At 42.9% G+C, this 20,897-nt stretch overlaps 1 protein-coding gene across 1 annotated transcript; it reads left to right on the top strand.

Annotated features, from left to right (window-relative positions):
* Positions 1-6,888: 6,888 nt before the first annotated feature.
* Positions 6,889-12,826, top strand: LOC124025097 (filaggrin-2-like). Its single transcript, XM_046338764.1, has 2 exons — positions 6,889-6,936; positions 11,858-12,826. Exons 1-2 carry the CDS (start codon positions 6,889-6,891, stop codon positions 12,824-12,826), a joined length of 1,017 nt encoding a protein of 338 aa, XP_046194720.1.
* Positions 12,827-20,897: the final 8,071 nt, after the last annotated feature.

Raw genomic sequence — 20,897 nt, 5'->3', positions numbered from 1 at the left:
CACAGAGAGAGTGGCCGTGGCACCAGTTCCCTCCAACTTTGAATCATGTGACACCCAACAACCAATCACTGACTAGAATAATAGGAGTCACAAAACCAAAAATACTTAATGAGCCATGCTGATGTAATAGGGTACACAATAGTGTATGATGTCATTCCAATAGCATGTTTTAAAGGCCTCTGACTGGTGTGAAAAAGTGGACGGGGCAGACTGGCAGCAGAGGATGACGTCGTGGTTCTGTCCCTGTTCCAGCAGCATCGGCCAGTGACGACCACTCACTCTGACTGCTAATGAGGTTGACCTTTTTCCTGGGCAGGGGGCCTGGCTGGGTGTCGAGCTGCTCCTGGTACTGCCTGATGGTAATGTATTTGACACGTTGTGAAAGAGGAATGGGGAGCTTCAAGGGGAGTGAGTAAAGAGGGACAAAGAGGAAGATAGAGAAGAGGGATAGAGTGAGAAACAGAGAGGAATAGATAACATAGAGAGTGAGACAGAGAGATAAACAGAGAGGGATAGAGTGAGAAACAGAGAGGAATAGATAACATAGAGAGTGAGACAGAGAGAGAAACAGAGAGGGATAGAGTGAGAGAAACAGAGAGGGATAGAGTGAGAAACAGAGAGGAATAGATAACATAGAGAGTGAGACAGAGAGAGAAACAGAGAAGGATAGATAACAGAGTGAGACAGAGAGAGAAACAGAGAGGGATAGAGAGAGAAACAGAGAGGGATAGAGAGAGAAACAAAGAGGAATAGATAACATAGAGAGTGAGACAGAGAGATAAACAGAGAGGGATAGAGTGAGAGAAACAGAGAGGGATAGAGAGAGAAACAGAGAGGAATAGATAACATAGAGAGTGAGACAGAGAGATAAACAGAGAGGGATAGAGTGAGAGAAACAGAGAGGGATAGAGTGAGAGAAACAGAGAGGGATAGAGTGAGAGAAACAGAGAGGGACAGAGTGAGAAACAGAGAGGAATAGATAACATAGAGAGTGAGACAGAGAGATAAACAGAGAGGGATAGAGTGAGAAACAGAGAGGAATAGATAACATAGAGAGTGAGACAGAGAGAGAAACAGAGAAGGATAGATAACAGAGTGAGACAGAGAGAGAAACAGAGAGGGATAGAGAGAGAAACAGAGAGGGATAGAGAGAGAAACAGAGAGGAATAGATAACATAGAGAGTGAGACAGAGAGATAAACAGAGAGGGATAGAGTGAGAGAAACAGAGAGGGATAGAGAGAGAAACAGAGAGGAATAGATAACATAGAGAGTGAGACAGAGAGAGAAACAGAGAGCGATAGCGTGAGAGAAACAGAGAGGGATAGAGAGAGAAACAGAGAGGAATAGATAACATAGAGAGTGAGACAGAGAGAGAAACAGAGAGGGATAGATAACAGAGAGTGAGACAGAGAGAGAAACAGAGAGGGATAGATAACATAGAGAGTGAGACAGAGAGAGAAACAGAGAGGGATAGTGAGAGAAACAGAGAGGGATAGAGAGAGAAACAGAGAGGAATAGATAACATAGAGAGTGAGACAGAGAGAGAAACAGAGAGGGATAGATAACACAGAGAGTGAGACAGAGAGAGAAACAGAGAGGGATAGATAACAGAGAGAGTGAGACAGAGAGAGAAACAGAGAGGAATAGATAACAGAGAGTGAGATAGAGAGATGTGATTGGATGTTGAGGGACTGTCATGACACACACACACACACACACACACACACACACACACACACACACACACACACACACACACACACACACACACACACACACACACACACACACACACACACACACACACACACACACACACACACACACACACCACTGGCCAAGGTAGCATTTCACCTCCTGGCAGTCACAGTGTCGGGCGGGACAGTGAGGAGATTATGATTGAATGTGAAAAGTGATCTGTTCTGGGGTGGGTGGCTTTCTAATAAAACAAGCCTTTCACTGCTCACTCTGTGTGTGTGTGTGTGTGTGTGTGTGTGTGTGTGTGTGTGTGTGTGTGTGTGTGTGTGTGTGTGTGTGTGTGTGTGTGTGTGTGTGTGTGTGTGTGTGTGTGTGTGTGTGTGTGTGTGTGTGTGTGTGTGTGTGTGTGTGTGTGTGTGTGTGATATCCCTGAGAAGACCAGCTTTCATTCCTGCAGGGAAGGGAGACACACTGTTCAGGGTGGAGTACAGGCCTGGGTTACCAACCTAGTGCTGTAGGTCACAAGTAGAAGCTTATTGGAGGTTAAGAATCCAAAATGAATCCAAAATAATGAAGGGAATCTCTAATGATCACAACCTACCTCACCATGAAATCACAATGACTGGGTGACTGTACCTATGGTACAGGTACAATATATAGAGATACAGGACAGTGTGAATCTGAATGACAGTCAGGTCAAATGGGGGACTTCTGCATGCCTCTGATTTAGGAGGGGGTTCATTAGGGCACACACTGGAAAATATTTAGACATGTTTTGCAATGGAAAAAGAAGTCCAGGTCGTCCCTCCCTGTTTCGGCCCATTTTCTTCCATTTGGTGGCTTGTGAACATGTCCCAGGTCTGGGTTTTGAGACAGGACCGTGGGGGGAAGGGGGAAACACACACGCCTGACCGTGGGGGGAAGGGGGAAACATGCACGCCTGCCCGTTTGGAGAATCGGATTCGTTGGCTCCTGCAGTGGGCAAGGACCAGCCCCAGATAGACCCTACAGGCAGGATATTTGTGGTGCAACTCACATGCCAAAATATCACTGACGCAACTGGGAGAAAGTCAACCTATTATGTCTGCAATGTGGTGCGGAGACAGCCTGGTGAGAGAGAGGACGGGCCTGTGGTTTACAGAATGGTCCAAACGGACCAGAATAAGATCATCAATGTGATGGATTATTGACCATTGGTTTGACCGCTGCATTGCTCGTTCTGTTAGAGATTTAAGGGATTATCTGAGACCAGTGTTCTCATTTCAACCTTGTCAAAATTCCAGGAGAGAGAGGGACATTTATTTTCCTAGTCCCTTCCCCTTTCTCCTTCCTTCTCTCATTCCTCCCTCCACTCAGTCCTTCTCCTTCCTTCCCTCATTCCTCCCTCCACTCAGTCCTTCTCCTTCCTTCCCTCATTCCTCCCTCCACTCAGTCCTTCTCCTTCCTTCCCTCATTCCTCCCTCCACTCAGTCCTTCTCCTTCCTTCCCTCATTCCTCCCTCCACTCAGTCCTTCTCCTTCCTTCTCTCATTCCTCCCTCCCATCAGTCCTTCTCCTTCCTTCTCTCATTCCTCCCTCTACTCAGTCCTTCTCCTTCCTTCCCTCATTCCTCCCTCCACTCAGTCCTTCTCCTTCCTTCTCTCATTCCTCCCTCCCATCAGTCCTTCTCCTTCCTTCTCTCATTCCTCCCTCCACTCAGTCCTTCTCCTTCCTTCCCTCATTCCTCCCTCCCATTAGTCCTTCTCCTTCCTTCCCTCATTCCTCCCTCTACTCAGTCCTTCTCCTTCCTTCCCTCATTCCTCCCTCCACTCAGTCCTTCTCCTTCGGTCCCTCATTCCTCCCTCTACTCAGTCCTTCTCCTTCCTTCCCTCATTCCTCCCTCCACTCAATCCTTCTCTTTCTGTCCCTCATTCCTCCCTCCACCCTGTGTGTAAAAACAGTGTTTCCCCCCAGGATAGGACTAATCCTATAGTAGATGGAGTGAGGGCACCACATGCTGCAGATGTCTCAGCTTCTTTCAGCTGCAGCCTACCATGTTTAGTCTTGCCTCGTCAGCACTTCTTGAACCAGGTCCAGAAAAGCTTTTAATCTCCCATAATTCTGGGCTTCCTTTGCATCCTGGAGCTGCTCTCTGCCCAACTGGAGCTAGCAAGGATGCTTCCCCACAGCCGCGATCGAAAGCAAAGCAAAAATTATACCATTTGAAACATATCCATTTACAAAAAGTCAGGAGATGCCTCTCACAAGACCAACTACTTTAGAATGCATCTGAGAAATTATACAAATCATAATTTGATACATATTTATTTACATACTGTATCTTGTGGTGAGTGTCCAATAGAGGCAATATATTATGGATATATTATGGACTCGACTTTGTCTGCTCATCATGGCAGGCTGGCACAGTTTTGAATTTGACATAGATATTATTCTGTACCCATGTCACTGTGGCAACTATAGCCTCTCTCTCTCTCTCTCTCTCTCTCTCTCTCTCTCTCTCTCTCTCTCTCTCTCTCTCTCTCTCTCTCTCTCTCTCTCTCTCTCTCTCTCTCTCTCTCTCTCTCTCTCTCTCTCTCTCTCTCTCTCTCTCCTCTCTCTCTCTCTCTCTCTCTCCCCTCTCTCTCCCCCCTCCCCTCTCTCTCCCTCCTCTCTCTCCCTCCTCTCTCTCCCTCCTCTCCCTCCTCTCTCTCCCTCCTCTCTCCCCCTCTCTCTCTCTCTCTCTCCCTCCTCTCTCTCCCCTCCTCTCCCCCCTCTCCCTCTCTCTCTCTCCCTCCTCTCTCTCCCTCCTCTCTCTCCCCCTCTCCCTCTCTCTCCCTCCTCTCTCTCCCTCTCTCCCTCCTCTCTTTCCCTCCTCTCTCTCCCCTCTCCCTATTTGAATAGAAAAACAAAATAGGTGGTGTACTGGCAGGGAGAAGCTTTAGGGGGTTTCCCTGGCCTTGAGGTCATAGTCTCTGGCGCCCCAGTCAAAACACACAACTCACATTCATAGTTCTAATAACATCACATGCATGTAAAACTCAATTTCATCCCCAATATCCAATTCAGTTGACTCAACGTCAAAATCAGTTGATTAATACAAAATGTCATTATGTTTTTATTTGATTTGCAAAGACATAACGGTGACTTGTTGCGGTATCATATTTCCATTAATACATATTTAAATGGCGTCTACTACTAGAGGGATTTGTATGGTTCTCTGTCATAGTTACGGTGGCCCTAAGGGCCAAACCAGCTTATAAGAAGTGACAGCACGGACACAAAGGTGGTTTGTTCCTAAGGGCCACCGTACATATTTGTAATAAAACAACATGGAGCTCAGAGTCTAGCTATCCAGGAGACAACTGGTCAGCACCATAATCACTTTTACTTTCCTGGTCCTGCAGCTGTTTGGTCACCAAGGTCCTCCTGCGTCCATAACAACAGCTGAACCCCACCCAAAACACAACTAACCTTAACCCTAGACCACATAACACCACCATGCCACGATTACAACCCCATAACCCTTCCACCACTCTACTCTTTATTACACACACACACACACACACACACACACACACACACACACACACACACACACACACACACACACACACACACACACACACACACACACACACACACACACACACACACACACACACACACACACACACACACACACACACACACACACACACACACACACACACACACACACACACACACCACAACCTACATGTGTCATAACTCCCATTGCCCCTCATTTTGTGAACTATTCCGGAACGCTTTCTTCTCTCTCTCTCTTTCACACACACATGCACACTGACACCACCTTATAGATATCCACTGCCTCAATAATATACTGCTGACATTGCCCCTCACACTCTAACTTACCTCCTACATCAAAGTATATAATTCCCTACCAACTCCAACATTATTCAAATAAGGGAGTAGTTTCATGGCAATGAGCCAGATAAAGAGAAGGGTTGGAGTGTTCCTCAGTCTCACTGACCAGCTGTGTAGCTGATCACTATATCTCCTCACCTGCGTTAGAAATGGTTGAGCATTGAGAGCTCTGATGACAGCTTCCAAACCGCCAAACTTCTGTTCCACCTCATACATGGCTGTACTATGTCCTAATCTCTGAAAACAACAAGGGAGTGAAAAACCAGTCAGATCCGGCCCCCTGAAAGACAGATGTCCCACAGGTGGAGAAGCAGTCCTGGAGAACTGGGAGAATGCCCAAAGGAACAGACCAGGTTCCACCTGCTCTGTCAGAGTAACCACGGTAACCAACGCCAGCCAAGTAATGTGACACTGTAAAACTTCCTGCACTGCTGTAAACATAGAGTCTTCATTATCCCGGGGGGAGATTCATTCTGCAGCACGTAGTAAAAACACATTAGTAAACAGGTATTTTAGCTTCATAGAGTTAGTCGGTGGTAAATTGTGGAATAGACTCCGACTGGATTGCAGTTTTAACCAATCAGCATTCATGATTAGACCCACCCGTTGTATAAACAACAATAAATACAGCAACATGTACACAACTAGCAGTACTACCGGAGCTGATAGAGAAAGATGATAGCAGCTGGCATGAAGGAGAGTTTCAACCTATTCCTTTTGAACTTGGGGAGCCGCACCTGCGCTCCGAGGAAAACAAGTTTAACTCATCAAACAAGGGATGCATGCTGGGAGTCCCTCAGAATGGACTGCACCTTACCATGACTCCCGTCTGATACAGGGGACTAAGGTCCATCTCTAACCAATGATCCTGCTAAGGGGAAAGGGAGATACCTTGTCAGTTGTACAAATTAATTAATGCATCTCTGAATCAGAGAGGTGCCGGGGGGCTGCCTTAATCGACATCCACGTCTTCAGCGCCCGGGGAACAGTGGGTTAACTGCCTTGCTCAGGGAAGAAGAACATATTTTTACCTTGTCAGCTCGGGGATTCGATTCAGCAACCTTTGGGTAACTGGCCCAACGCTCCAACCACTAAGTCACCTGCTACTTAGTTTAACAGTGTTACCCAGCGTGTTCTTACACTTTAAGTTTGAATGACCAAAACAACAGACCATACTGAATGTTAAAATGGATTCAATGAACGCTCTATAAAAACTGGTCATCAGGGTCTTATCCACCCTCAAGCCCTTTCCTCATGAGTGGTCGCTAATGCATATTTGTGTCTCAGCCTTCTTCTTGTACAGACATGATAAAGCTCACAGATGGAGGGCTTGCAGTATATGTCTTCATGGAGGTGAGTCCCTACATACTGTATGTAATACTGTGAGAGGCATTTGCTTATGTATATTAGAGCAGGGTAAAGTTGCTTTCAGATGCTGATCTTGGGTCAGTTTTGTATGATCCTAGGTCTGTACCTAGGGGACACTTTACCTCCGAGCATGTCTGTTAGCACAGGGTGGCACGACAGAGCCACTATTCTGATATTGTGTGTCTCACTCTCACTGTGGTTGTAAGACCTGTTGCACCACCCAGTGTTGGCCCAAACATATTACAATAAACCATTCACATTACGGTAATGTTTAATATGATTGGACTTTAATGTCTCTCATCACACTGTATAAAATAGTGATCACTGGGTCATAGAAATACATTACGACTTCTTAAAGTAAAGTGTATTTCCCTTTAGTCTTCAAAGTCTCAGGTCTCTCTCTCTCTCTCTCTCTCTCTCTCTCTCTCTCTCTCTCTCTCTCTCTCCCTTTCTTTCTTTCTGTCTCTCTCTCTCTTTCCCTCTCTTTCTTTCTCTCTCTCTCTCTCTCTCTCTCTCTCTCTCTCTCTCTCTCTCTCTCTCTCTCTCTCTCTCTCTCTCTCTCTCTCTCTTTCTGTCTCTCTCTCTCTTTCTTTCTGTCTCTCTCTCTCTCTCTCTCTCTCTCTCTCTCTCTCTCTTTCTTTCTTTCTTTCTTTCTTTCTTTCTTTCTTTCTTTCTTTCTTTCTTTCTGTCTGTCTCTCTCTCTCTCTCGCTCTCTCTTTCTTTCTGTCTCTCTCTCTCGCTCTCTCTTTCTTTCTGTCTCTCTCTCTTTCTCTCGCTCTCTCTTTCTGTCTCTTTCTCTCACGCGCACACACACCAAATGCACGTACACACGCCAAAATGCATGCATCCATGCTCACATGCATGCACCACGCGCACACATGCGCACACACACTATAATCGGTACAGAGCTACTTGTCAATGATGTGAAGGTCTCATAGGCTGGGTTTACACAGGCACCCCAATTCTGATCTTTTACCCAGTAATTGCTCATCACGTGGGTGTAAATGTTTTTAACCAGACATGTATTTCTGACAAGGAAGTGCCTAAATTAGTTTTATTAAATCACCCTAATATAAGTCCAGAGGTTAAACTTGATATACATCATTGTGGAACAGAGCCCCATACACAGTAGCTAAGAAGATGTACTGTCCCGATGGCATGGCCATAGAAATGGTTAGGCATTTGGAAAGCATATATGTAATGTTATTATATATGTAATGTTATAATAAAGACTCTTCACAGAAATATTTAACAATTATTTGAAAATAAGAGATTAGTGAAACAGTTTACGATAAATAATGAAAGTAAATATTGTAAAATATAAGTGTTTCATTAATTATGGTTTCACACAATGATCTACGATAGAAGTTGATTCTGTAAATTAAATCAGGTAATGGATATATTTGTTGGAATGGCATCATATTAAGACAGATTTAGACAGCAGAACATGAACAATCTATATTCTCTGTAAGAACGTACTTAATGCAGTCACTACAGCATCACTACACATTATTACACCAAACAGCAACAGCAAGAGTAAAGCTTCGTTTGAAAGTCCTTCATATTTCCTACTTGACCAAAGTAGTCAACTATAATCCCAGGAAACAATACAAGACACAAGGCCCATGGTTTCCTTTGCATAATAAAACTTTAAATGAAGTTACTACCTGTGTACCGGTCCTAACTCATGTTGTTAATTATAACATTCATCAACAGTAATCAAGTGGAAAAACAAACCAATGTTACTTGATTACTTGATAAAATTGCAAGGCAACCAGCTGCAACAGGATTAAGAGTTTGTGTGTGATGTGAACATTTGTGTGATATGAAAGTTTGTGGATGGATGGGTGAATGATGGATGGATGATGGATGAATGATGGACAATGGATGGATGGATGATTCATGGATGGATGATGGATGGATGGATGAATGATGGATGGATGATAGATGATGGATAGATGATGGACAATGGATGGATGATTCATGGATGGATGATGGAAAGATGAATGATGGATGGATGATGGATGGATGGAGGATGGATGATGGATTATGAATGGATGATGGGTGGATGGATGAATGGATGGATGGATTTGTTATCTTCTATTTCCTCTCCCTCAGGGGCTGATCTCATGAGTGGCTTTCAGGAGTAGGGTGAAGTCTGTTGGCAACCAAGCCACAATGCAACTGAATGTATCATTATTGGGATAATTTCTGCTCCAGAACATGAAGGTGGAGTAGCTTCTGTGACGACCCTCCCACTCTGTCTGCCAAATTATTTATTATCACAGTTACGCATGTAAGCACTCACTTACACTACTGATCACACACACACACACACACACACACACACACACACACACACACACACACACACACACACACACACACACACACACACACACACACACACACACACACACACACACACACACACACACACACACACACACACACACACACACACACACACACACACACACACGCGCACTTTGAGACAGTTTGTGACAAGTCGGGGCTCGTCTGGGATATGAAGGTTGGTTCCTAGACATTTTGGCGCATAGCACTTTGTTAGCACTTTGTTATTACCCAATAGGCCGTCATTGAAAATAACAATTTGTAGTCTTGCCTGGTTAAATAATGGCTAATAAATGTGTCAAGTATTCATTCACTGACCTGATAACAGAATGATGAGGAACACACTATTTTCCATGGTTGCACACTAGCTCTGTACAGTAAGGGAAAAACATTTAAATGACTACATCTTAGTTGCACTGTATACAAAGTTTAGGTGGATACCATTTGGTAGATTATTCAGATGTGTGTGGCATGTTGCTCTCCCTTGTGTATTCCCCTTATGGAGTACCAGCCCTTTGGGTGTCAATGTCAACTTTAGTTTGCAGTGACCTTTATTTAAGCTATTTTGTGTGTCTTATTGTTATTTTGCATGGTTTGCTGTGCTTCCCCCTTTCCGTCTCATAACTGATTTATTGTAGAACCCTCCCCTTTGTCTGGTCTCCATGGGGATAAGAATTGCCCTGATTGCTGGCCCAGCCAATTCTGCTAGGCACCTGAAACTAAAATCATAAGAAAACAATATACATTCAGTGGTGTAAGGTACTTAAGTAGAAATAGGTTAAAGTACTACTTTCGTTGTTTTTTGGGGGTGTCTGTACTTGACTTTACTATTTATATTTTTGACAACTTGTACTTTCTACTCCATATATTTTCCCTCTAAAAGTACTCATTACATTTTGAATGCTGAGCAGGAGAGGAGAATGGTCCAATTGACATACTCATCAAGACAACAACCCTGCTCATCCCTGCTCATCCCTACTGCCTCTGATCTGGCGGACTCACTAAACACAAATGCCTGATTTGTAAATTTGTCTTTTTTTTACTTATACATTATTTATTTAACCTTTATTTAACCAGGTAGGACAGTTGAGAACAAGTTCTCATTTACAACTGCGACCTGGCCAAGATAAAGCAAAGCAGTGTGACTAAAACAACAATACAGAGTTACACATGGAACAAACAAACATACAGTCAATAACACAATAGAAAAAAACATTATAAATTGTGTGCAAATTAAGTAAGGAGGTAACATGGAACCCAAACTGGCTGCCATCATGCATAAATGTATTTTGTCCACCCACACCAAACGCGATCACAACACGCAGGTTAAAATATCATAACAAACTCTGAACCAATTATAGTGCCTTATGAAAGTATTCAGCCCCCTTGAACTTTGCGACCTTTTGCCACATTTCATGCTTCAAACATAAAGATATAAAACTGTATTTTTTTTGTGAAGAATCAACAACAAGTGGGACACAATCATGAAGTGGAACGACATTTATTGGATATTTCAAACTTTTTTAACAAATCAAAAACTGAAATATTGGACGTGCAAAATTATTCAGCCCCTTTACTTTCAGTGCAGCAAACTCTCTTCAGAAGTTCAGTGAGGATCTCTGAATGATCCAATGTTGACCTAAATGACTAATGATGATAAATACAATCCACCTGTGTGTAATCAAGTCTCCGTATAAATGCACCTGCACTGTGATAGTCTCAGAGGTCCGTTTGGGGACAGGTCAAAAAGCATTAAACATTTATGGCAATATAGCTAGCTAGCTTGCACTTGCTAGCTAATTTGTCCTATTTAGCTAGCTTGGGGTTGCTAGCTAATTTGTCCTGGGAGATAAACATGGAGTTGTTATTCTAACTGAAATGGAAAAGGTCCTCTACTCCACCAATAAATCCACACATAAAACGGTCAACTGAATCGTTTCCAGTCATCCCTCCTCCTTCCAGGCGTTTTCTTCTCTTGACGTTATATTGCGATTGGCAACTTTCATAAATTAGGCGCATTACTGCCACTGACCTCGTTCGCCTTCAGTCACCCACTTGGGTATTACATTTACATTTACATTTAAGTCATTTAGCAGACGCTCTTATCCAGAGCGATTTACACCAATGATGTGATGGTACTTGGGTACCTGCTTCTATAAACCAATGAGGAGATGGGAGAGGCAGGACTTGCAGCACGATCTGCATCAGAAATAGACGCAGATGCACGTTGGCGTGCGAGCAGTGTGGGTGCAATAATTTAATAATAGAGATGTATTTTCAAAATGTATTTTGCAAAGATGCAAGCAGTGTAGTCAGCCTGTAAGGCAATAAATAGGCCAATAGTGGCAAAGTAATTACAATGTAGACATTTACACTGGAGTGATTTATGTGCAGATGAGGATATATGAGGATGTGTAAGTAGAAACATTGGTGTGCAAAAGAGCAGAAAAACAAATATGGGGATGAGGTAGTTGGTTGGATGGGCAATTTACAGATGGGCTGTGTACAGCTGCAGCGATCTGTAAGCTGCTCTGACACCTGACGCTTAAAGTTAGTGAGGGAGAAAGTAGAGGGACACGGACAGAAAGTAGAGGGACACGGACAGAAAGTACAGGGACACGGACAGAAAGTACAGGGACACGGACAGAAAGTAGAGGGACACGGACAGAAAGTACAGGGACACGGACAGAAAGTAGAGGGACACGGACAGAAAGTACAGGGACACGGACAGAAAGTACAGGGACACGGACAGAAAGTAGAGGGCCACGGACAGAAAGTAGAGGGACACGGACAGAAAGTACAGGGCCACGGACAGAAAGTAGAGGGCCACGGACAGAAAGTAGAGGGACACAGACAGAAAGTAGAGGGCCACGGACAGAAAGTAGAGGGCCACGGACAGAAAGTAGAGGGACACGGACAGAAAGTAGAGGGCCACGGACAGAAAGTAGAGGGACACGGACAGAAAGTACAGGGACACGGACAGAAAGTAGAGGGCCACGGACAGAAAGTAGAGGGACACGGACAGAAAGTAGAGGGACACGGACAGAAAGTAGAGGGCCACGGACAGAAAGTAGAGGGACACGGACAGAAAGTAGAGGGACACGGACAGAAAGTAGAGGGCCACGGACAGAAAGTAGAGGGCCACGGACAGAAAGTAGAGGGACACGGACAGAAAGTAGAGGGCCACGGACAGAAAGTAGAGGGCCACGGACAGAAAGTAGAGGGACACGGACAGAAAGTAGAGGGACACGGACAGAAAGTAGAGGGCCACGGACAGAAAGTAGAGGGACACGGACAGAAAGTAGAGGGACACGGACAGAAAGTAGAGGGACACGGACAGAAAGTAGAGGGCCACGGACAGAAAGTAGAGGGACACGGACAGAAAGTAGAGGGACACGGACAGAAAGTAGAGGGACACGGACAGAAAGTAGAGGGACACGGACAGAAAGTAGAGGGACACGGACAGAAAGTAGAGGGACACGGAGAGAAAGTAGAGGGACACGGACAGAAAAGTGTCTGAGACGGGCTCGAACACCAGTTCCAAGGGAGTGTTGTATTTATGGTTAGGAGGGCTAAGCACTAGGCCAGACTCCAGCACACACAATGTTGTTTTACACCTTCTAAATCATCGTTAATAATGTTTTCAGTAACATCTGTATGGTAAAAATACTATTGTATTTAAAGAACAGACGTTGTCAACAAACTGAGCACCTGGATCCCATTTAGGAGGGTACAATGCCTTCGGACACCGCAGATAGATATGTCTCGTATAGAGCTGATTCCCTTTTCTTCATGACAAAGAATCATATCTGTTCCACATAGTATATTTCTATCTGAGCCTTCTGTTACATGATCCAGGGCAGCTTGCAGGAAGTGCCTCCAGCATCCTTGCCATGAGCTCCACAAATCCCCTTCTCTTGCCAACGTCCATGTTCCATCAACCTGCCTCCTCATCTGGAATTCCCCTGAAGACAGCAGCCTTGTGCTCATAGCTCCACTCTGTATCTACTTTAACTGTGACACACTGGAGTTGAACTCCAAGGAAACCAGTCATGTGAACCTTCCATCAAGGAACTGATTAGGATGTTGTGAACAACTATAAGTTGTGAATTTCCCATGAAGCATATGACATAGGTCATCATGCAGCATGTGTTATAGCAACAGTTGACATAAGAGCACATGACAACATGCTTGACTCTCATTTATGGCAACCATATAACAAGCTTCATAACATCTTATCCTGTTGTTCATAACCATGACATAATATTCATAGCTCTCTGTAGAATGATTAATGAATGCTTTCATATGGCACCTACAGTCTAGTTTACTATAATTCAAGCTTCAAACGTTTGAGCATGGCTCCTGCTAGTGCTGTAGTCTCCAACAAGTGGAGCCTTTGCATTGCATATTAAAGGAAATGAGAAGACATTGCTCACTCCTCCTCACTATATTGTGGTTCTGAGAATGGTAAACAATGTTTTCCATCCATTAAATACACTATGTTCCAGCAATAATATTGTAATATAACATTGAATTGTTTTATGGCTTTCAAAGCACCTTGGGGTGAGGATAATGTGTAATCAATACATTTCAAAATGTCAATATACCGTATCATCAGGAAGACTTAAAAGAGGGACCTATCACCAGGTTGGACCGGTAGCATGCAGTTATTCTCCTGTTCCAAGAGGGGGCATGGTTTGACAGCGAGTGACTGTAATACGCTGGTCACACAGTATACACTGCAACGCACACACACACACACACACACACACACACACACACACACACACACACACACACACACACACACACACACACACACACACACACACACACACACACACACACACACACACACACACACACACACACACACACACACACACACACACACACACACACACACACACACACACGTCCTTTCTGCTGTGTTCCCATTCAGCAGACTACCACTGAAACGGTTTCCTATTGTTCCTTACCATGATAAACACATCTGATACATTAATAAACATGAGAGTCCAAGACAGTTATGTGACAGATAACGAAACGTATACTGTATGTTCCCTACACACTAGGGAGTGCATATGTGTTTGAGCAGTGTTGTTGTCATAAACCCCTGTGTGTCCAGGCAGAACACGTGAGTGTGATTGGTGCTGTGGTTGATGAGTACACAGTGTCAACGTGTCAAGCACTCTTTCCACACAAAACGGACCAATAAACGATGGGTAGCTATCTACACTCGTTTATAGTGCTTCATTTAAACTACTGCCAGTCAGAAGTGCGTAGGTCTCAAACAAAGGATAATGGAAAGAATATATAGCCACACTGTCGAAAACATGGAAGAAATCCAAAATGGAGGCTCACATGCATAAATATATAATGATAAAGGAAACAAGTAAAGTTTCTGTTGATCATTAAACCATCATCAGGGACACAAAAAGGACCAACATGGCAAGAGTGAGATTGTCACGTCCTGACCTTAGAATGACTTTTTCTTTCTCTATTTGGTTAGGTCGGGTGAGATTGTCACGTCCTGACCTTAGAATGACTTTTTCTTTCTCTATTTGGTTAGGTCGGGTGAGATTGTCACGTCCTGACCTTAGAAAGACTTTTTCTTTCTCTATTTGGTTAGGTCGGGTGAGATTGTCACGCCCTGACCTTAGAAAGACTTTTTCTTTCTCTATTTGGTTAGGTCGGGTGAGATTGTCACGCCCTGACCTTAGAAAGACTTTTTCTTTCTCTATTTGGTTAGGTCGGGTGTGATTTGGGTGGGCATACTAGTTTTTCTGTTTCTTTGGCTGGGTATGGTTCCCAATCAGAGGCAGCTGTCTATTGTTATCTCTGATTGGGGACCATACTTAGGCAGCCTGTTTTCCATCTTATTTTGTGGGATCTTGTTTTTGCATAGTTGCTGTCTAGCCTTGCAGAACTTTACGTTCGGTTTTGTATTTTGTTGGTTTGTCGGAGTTCAGTATTAAAAATGATGAACACTTTCCATGCTGCGCTTTGGTCTCATTCATCTAACGACGAACGTGACAGAGACGGGATCTGTGGTTGTTGATCTGTTGGTCTGGCTGTTGATCTGTTATCTGGTACTTTGTTGTAGCAGAGGTGGTATAGATAAGATACTGTGATGAAGCAGAGATGATATTGATACTGTGTTTTAGTAGAGATGGTATAGATACTGTGTTTTAGTAGAGATGGTATAGATACTGTGTTTTAGTAGAGATGGTACAGATACTGTGTTTTAGTAGAGATGGTATAGATACTGTGATTTAGCAGAGATGGTACAAATATTGAGTTGTAGCAGGGATGGTGTTGATACTGTGGAGGTGCAGAGATGGTCTCGATACTGTGATGAAGCAGAGATGATATTGATACTGTGTTTTAGTAGAGATGGTATAGATACTGTGTTTTAGTAGAGATGGTATAGATACTGTGTTTTAGTAGAGATGGTACAGATACTGTGTTTTAGTAGAGATGGTATAGATACTGTGATGGAGCAGAGATGGTACAAATATTGAGTTGTAGCAGGGATGGTGTTGATACTGTGGAGGTGCAGAGATGGTCTCGATACTGTGATGAAGCAGAGATGATATTGATACTGTGTTTTAGTAGAGATGGTATAGATACTGTGTTTTAGTAGAGATGGTATAGATACTGTGTTTTAGTAGAGATGGTACAGATACTGTGTTTTAGTAGAGATGGTATAGATACTGTGATGGAGCAGAGATGGTACAAATATTGAGTTGTAGCAGGGATGGTGTTGATACTGTGGAGGTGCAGAGATGGTCTCGATACTCTGTTGTAGCAGAGATGGTACAGGTACTGTGGTGGAGCAGAGATGGTATAGATACTGTGGTGGAGCAGAGATGGTATAGATACTGTGTTGTATTAGAGATGGTATGCTATGGTGTAGCAGAGATGGTATAGATACTGTGTTGTATTAGAGATGGTATGCTATGGTGTAGCAGAGATGGTATAGATACTGTGTTGTATTAGAGATGGTATGCTATGTTGTAGCAGAGATGGTATAGATACTGTGTTGTATTAGAGATGGTATGCTATGGTGTAGCAGAGATGGTATAGATACTGTGTTGTATTAGAGATGGTATGCTATGTTGTAGCAGAGATGGTATAGATACTGTGTTGTATTAGAGATGGTATACTATGGTGTAGAAGAGATGGTATAAATACTGTGTTGTATTAGAGATGGTATGCTATGGCGTAGTAGAGATGGTATAGATACTGTGTTGTATTAGAGATGGTATGCTATGTTGTAGCAGAGATGGTATCGATACTCTGCTGTAGTAGAGATGGTATAGATACTGTGTTGTATTAGAGATGGTATGCTATGTTGTAGCAGAGATGGTATCGAGCAGAGATGGTATAGATACTGTGTTGTATTAGAGATGGTATGCTATGTTGTAGCAGAGATGGTATCGATACTCTGCTGTAGTAGAGATGGTATGCTATGTTGTAGCAGAGGTATCGATACAGTAGAGATGGTATAGATACTGTGTTGTATTAGAGATGGTATGCTATGTTGTAGCAGAGATGGTATCGATACTCTGCTGTAGTAGAGATGGTATAGATACTGTGTTGTATTAGAGATGGTATGCTATGTTGTAGCAGAGATGGTATCGATACTCTGCTGTAGTAGAGATGGTATAGATACTGTGTTGTATTAGAGATGGTATGCTATGTTGTAGCAGAGATGGTATCGATACTCTGCTGTAGTAGAGATGGTATAGATACTGTGTTGTATTAGAGATGGTATGCTATGTTGTAGCAGAGATGGTATCGATACTCTGCTGTAGTAGAGATGGTATAGATACTGTGTTGTATTAGAGATGGTATGCTATGTTGTAGCAGAGATGGTATAGAGTAGAGATGGTATAGATACTGTGTTGTATTAGAGATGGTATGCTATGTTGTAGCAGAGATGGTATGGTAGAGATGGTATAGATACTGTGTTGTATTAGAGATGGTATGCTATGTTGTAGCAGAGATGGTAGATACTCTGCTGTAGTAGAGATGGTATAGATACTGTGTTGTATTAGAGATGGTATGCTATGTTGTAGCAGAGATGGTATCGATACTCTGCTGTAGTAGAGATGGTATAGATACTGTGTTGTATTAGAGATGGTATGCTATGTTGTAGCAGAGATGGTATCGATACTCTGCTGTAGTAGAGATGGTATAGATACTGTGTTGTATTAGAGATGGTATGCTATGTCGTAGCAGAGATGGTATCGATACTGCTGTAGTTGGTATAGATACTGTGTTGTATTAGAGATGGTATGCTATGTTGTAGTAGAGATGGTATCGATAGCTGTAGTAGAGATGGTATAGATACTGTGTTGTATTAGAGATGGTATGCTATGTTGTAGCAGAGATGGTATCGATACTCTGCTGTAGTAGAGATGGTATAGATACTGTGTTGTATTAGAGATGGTATGCTATGTTGTAGTAGAGATGGTATAGATACTGTGTTGTATTAGAGATGGTATGCTATGTTGTAGCAGAGATGGTATCCATACTCTGCTGTAGTAGAGATGGTATGCTATGTTGTAGCAGAGATGGTATCGATACTCTGCTGTAGTAGAGATGGTATAGATACTGTGTTGTATTAGAGATGGTATGCTATGGCGTAGAAGAGATGGTATAGATACTATGTTGTATTAGAGATGGTATGCTATGTTGTAGCAGAGATGGTATCGATACTCTGCTGTAGTAGAGATGGTATAGATACTGTGTTGTATTAGAGATGGTATGCTATGGCGTAGAAGAGATGGTATAGATACTGTGTTGTATTAGAGATGGTATGCTATGTTGTAGCAGAGATGGTATCGATACTCTGCTGTAGTAGAGATGGTATAGATACTGTGTTGTATTAGAGATGGTATGCTATGGCGTAGAAGAGATGGTATAGATACTGTGTTGTATTAGAGATGGTATGCTATGTTGGTATAGATACTATGTTGTAGAGATGGTATGCTATGTTGTAGCAGAGATGGTATCGATACTCTGCTGTAGTAGAGATGGTATAGATACTGTGTTGTATTAGAGATGGTATGCTATGGCGTAGAAGAGATGGTATAGATACTATGTTGTATTAGAGATGGTATGCTATGTTGTAGCAGAGATGGTATCGATACTCTGCTGTAGTAGAGATGGTATAGATACTGTGTTGTATTAGAGATGGTATGCTATGTTGTAGCAGAGATGGTATCGATACTCTGCTGTATTAGAGATGGTATGCTATGTTGTAGCAGAGATGGTATCGATACTCTGCTGTAGAAGAGATGGTATAGATACTGTGTTGTATTAGAGATGGTATGCTATGTTGTAGCAGAGATGGTATCGATACTCTGCTGTAGTAGAGATGGTATAGATACTGTGTTGTATTAGAGATGGTATGCTATGTTGTAGCAGAGATGGTATCGATACTCTGCTGTAGTAGAGATGGTATAGATACTGTGGTGGAGAAGAGACGGTATATATTCTGTACAATAACACAGTCAGGACCTCAGTGGATATGGTAGGATTATTTTTGTCATGTGCTGTTACCTCCAGAGCACATGTCAAAGAAGTTTAACACTTCAGAAATAGATTGATGTTATATATTTTTTTGATTAAGATACAAAAGCATTACATTGCGTGAAGTTTAAAATGCATTGTTATTACTAAATATGTAATGTGAAATATTTTAACATTTTATAACAGACAAAAAACATTTGATTAATAAAATATTTAATCGGTCGTCTTCCTCAAATGAAAGGGATGATGAAGCAATCTTTACCAGAGGGAGGGAATCTGATGAAGCAATCTTTACCAGAGGGAGGGAATCTGATGAAGCAATCTTTACCAGAGGGAGGGAATCTGATGAAGCAATCTGTACCAGAGGGAGGGAATCTGATGAAGCCATCTTTACCAGAGGGAGGGAATCTGATGAAGCAATCTTTACCAGAGGGAGGGAATCTGATGAAGCAATCTTTACCAGAGGGAGGGAATCTGATGAAGCAATCTTTACCAGAGGGAGGGAATCTGATGAAGCAATCTTTACCAGAGGGAGGGAATCTGATGAAGCAATCTTTACCAGAGGGAGGGAATCTGATGAAGCAATCTTTACCAGAGGGAGGGAATCTGATAAAGCAATCTTTACCAGAGGGAGGGAATCTGATGAAGCAATCTTTACCAGAGGGAGGGAATCTGATGAAGCAATCTTTACCAGAGGGAGGGAATCTGATGAAGCAATCTTTACCAGAGGGAGGGAATCTGATGAAGCAATCTTTACCAGAGGGAGGGAATCTGATGAAGCAATCTTTACCAGAGGGAGGGAATCTGATAAAGCAATCTTTACCAGAGGGAGGAAATCTGAGTTTCGTTGGTCCTCACCTCGGGGCTCAGTCATTTCATTCAGGGTAAGTGGAGTTGGTCGTCGGTCAGCCTGCCATGGAGCAGGTTAATTCTGCCGATTTTCTTGCCATAGAAACGTACCTGGCTAAAAGGTGAGCCACATTCCTATTACTGGTTATACCTAGTGGAACGCGGAGTTGAACAACGTTACCTTTGCTAACTCCTCAAACCTGCTTCGTGGTATACCCCTCTGCTCTAGCCAGTGTTTGAATTAGGCCAGTACACACCAGTATGGGGTCTTAACACACCATTATAGAATCAGTACTACCACCTTTAGAATTTTATGAAACAGGTTTCTTAAATAAAGTTGAAACAGAAAATATATAACTAGACACAGTTACCAACCTTATTTATGACTTGCCATGTTACACAAAGCACGACACATCCTTTCTGAAGAGGTTTGAAGGTGAATTTATCTTAATCAGAAGCCTGTTAATAAGAAATATCATCAAGGTTGATGACGCAACAGCCAAAGGTTGAGGCAGAGCAGCGGGGAGATGTGCCCTATTAAAACAGCAGCTTCTGGGACAGATAGACAGGTTGCTGGGTTTCCTCATCTCTAATTTAAAGACCCACTCTGTGATATTTATAGCCACTTTTGATCATTTGATATAACGACACCCATTGATCCATGGAGAATGTCACTTATAAATACCATGAGTTTAGTTCAACTGGCTGCCATGTTGTTGATATCCAAATGAATTATTGAGCCTTTAAAAGGTGTCATTTTACCTCATCACTTATTCAACGCACCTGACACATACCTGGATGATGTGAGAAATACAGAAATAGTCCCACCTCACCCTGATCAGTTAATACGATGGAGAGCTATGAAAAGGAGAAGTCAATTATTAGGCCATTTTACCTCATCTCTGATTCAGCGCAGTTGAAAAACACCTGGATGATGCAAGGAATATGGTAATGGTCACAAAGGACTCATCTTCACCTGTCATCCTCACCAATTATCTCGGAGAGAAACATGCAAAAGAGAAGGGAGTAGAAGAGTGACATCATGACTCATCACCGTAATCACCTCACATATAATTACCCAGATCACACGTTTGCTTCGCAACGCATACGTGGGTTATGGGCCGCCTCAGTGGTGTGACTACTAATTCACTTCCTGCAGGCTGAGACAAGGAAGTCACTTACCACTGACACTCACCTGT

This window comes from Oncorhynchus gorbuscha, unplaced genomic scaffold (genome assembly GCF_021184085.1).
Source record: "Oncorhynchus gorbuscha isolate QuinsamMale2020 ecotype Even-year unplaced genomic scaffold, OgorEven_v1.0 Un_scaffold_2170, whole genome shotgun sequence".
In the NCBI taxonomy this organism is placed as follows: Eukaryota; Metazoa; Chordata; class Actinopteri; order Salmoniformes; family Salmonidae; genus Oncorhynchus; species Oncorhynchus gorbuscha.
Note: the sequence above shows the minus strand (reverse complement) of the source record. Positions and strands in the feature narration are given on the sequence as shown.

Bases quoted from the DNA above. Each gene is read 5' to 3' on its own strand.
- LOC124025097 (XM_046338764.1), top strand. From the start codon at position 6,889: ATGATAAAGCTCACAGATGGAGGGCTTGCAGTATATGTCTTCATGGAG. The intron at 6,937-11,857 runs GTGAGTCCCTAC...TGACGCTTAAAG, and splicing joins CAGTATATGTCTTCATGGAG to TTAGTGAGGGAGAAAGTAGA.